The sequence below is a fragment of the Nicotiana sylvestris genome, chromosome 6 (genome assembly GCF_000393655.2).
Source record: "Nicotiana sylvestris chromosome 6, ASM39365v2, whole genome shotgun sequence".
NCBI lineage: Eukaryota > Viridiplantae > Streptophyta > Magnoliopsida > Solanales > Solanaceae > Nicotiana > Nicotiana sylvestris.
The window spans coordinates 100,029,767-100,031,096 of record NC_091062.1 but is presented as its reverse complement, the minus strand read 5'-3'; the positions used below and the strand labels follow the sequence as shown (position 1 = coordinate 100,031,096).

The 1,330-nt window shown below is 34.7% G+C and overlaps 1 protein-coding gene across 1 annotated transcript; it reads left to right on the top strand.

Annotated features, from left to right (window-relative positions):
- Positions 1 to 234: 234 nt before the first annotated feature.
- Positions 235 to 618, top strand: LOC138871019 (uncharacterized mitochondrial protein AtMg00810-like). Its single transcript, XM_070148868.1, has one exon. It carries the CDS (start codon positions 235 to 237, stop codon positions 616 to 618), a length of 384 nt encoding a protein of 127 aa, XP_070004969.1.
- Positions 619 to 1,330: the final 712 nt, after the last annotated feature.

The following is a 1,330-nucleotide window of genomic DNA, read 5'->3' as shown; positions in this document are numbered from 1 at the left end:
CTAACTAAAGCATTGTACGGGCTGAAGCAAGCTCCACGAGCATGGTAAAAAAGATTAAGCTCTTTTCTTATTGATCATGGGTTTACAAGAGGTAAAGTAGATACTACTTTATTTATTAAAATATCACTAAAAGTTAATCTCATTATTCAAATTTATGTTGATGATATTATATTTGGTATTACTAATCCTTCTATGTGCAAGGAATTTTCAAATCTTATGCAAAGTGAGTTCGAAATGAGTATGATGGGAAAACTGACGTTCTTTATTGGACTTCAAATTCAACAATCCGAAGAAGGAACATTCATATGTCAGACTAAATACACAAAGGAGCTGATCCAAAAATTTGGCATGAGCAGTGCCAAAGCTATTGGCACACCAATGAGTCCAACAAGTCTTGACAAAGATGAACAGGGGAAATCTGTTGATGGAACTAAGTATTGTGGAACGATTGGTTCTCTTCTTTATTTAACTGCTAGTCGACCAAATATCATGTTCAGCGTCTATAAATGTGCCAGGTTTCAGTCAGCTCCTAAGGAGTCTCTCCTGACAGCAGCAAAAAAGAATTATTCGATATCTCATTGGAACTGTCTCTCATGGATTATGGTATCCTCGTTGTAACATTTTTAAATTAGAAGGTTTTTCAGATGCTGATCTTGGAGGTGATAAGGAAGACAGAAAAAGCATGAGCGGGACATGTCAATTAATTGGCAAAGCTTTGATATCTTGAAATAGTAAAAAACAAGGATCAGTTGCACTATCCACGACTGAAGCTGAATACATTGCTATTGGACAATGTTGTGCACAACTACTGTGGATGTCTCATCAACTTGGTGACTATGAACTTTTTTTTAAGCCTATTCAAATCTTCTGTGATAATTCTAGTGCTATATATCTTTCAAAAAATCCTGTGCATCATTCTAGAGCAAAGCATATAAATACCAAGCATCATTTTATTAGAGATCATGTTCTTAAGGGAGACATAAAAATATATTTTGTTGGAGCAACTGATCAATTAGCAGATATTTTTACTAAGCCTTTATTAGAGGATAGTTTTTGAGCTTTGAGAAAATTACTTGGCATTACTTGCATTAACAATAACTTGTAGGACCTATGTGTAATCCTGTAACGACACGGTTGTTCGTTTTTAGAGTTATAGCCTTGTTTCCCTATTTCTACTTTTTTTATGTGTTGTTCAGATGTGTTAGTTGTATCGAGTTGGTAGGTTTAGGTTCGGAGTAGTTTTAGAGTGAAAAGAACACTTAGTCTCTTAATTAGAAAGCTAAGTTAGAAAAGTCAACCGAAAGTTGACTTATGAGAAGACGAATTCGGA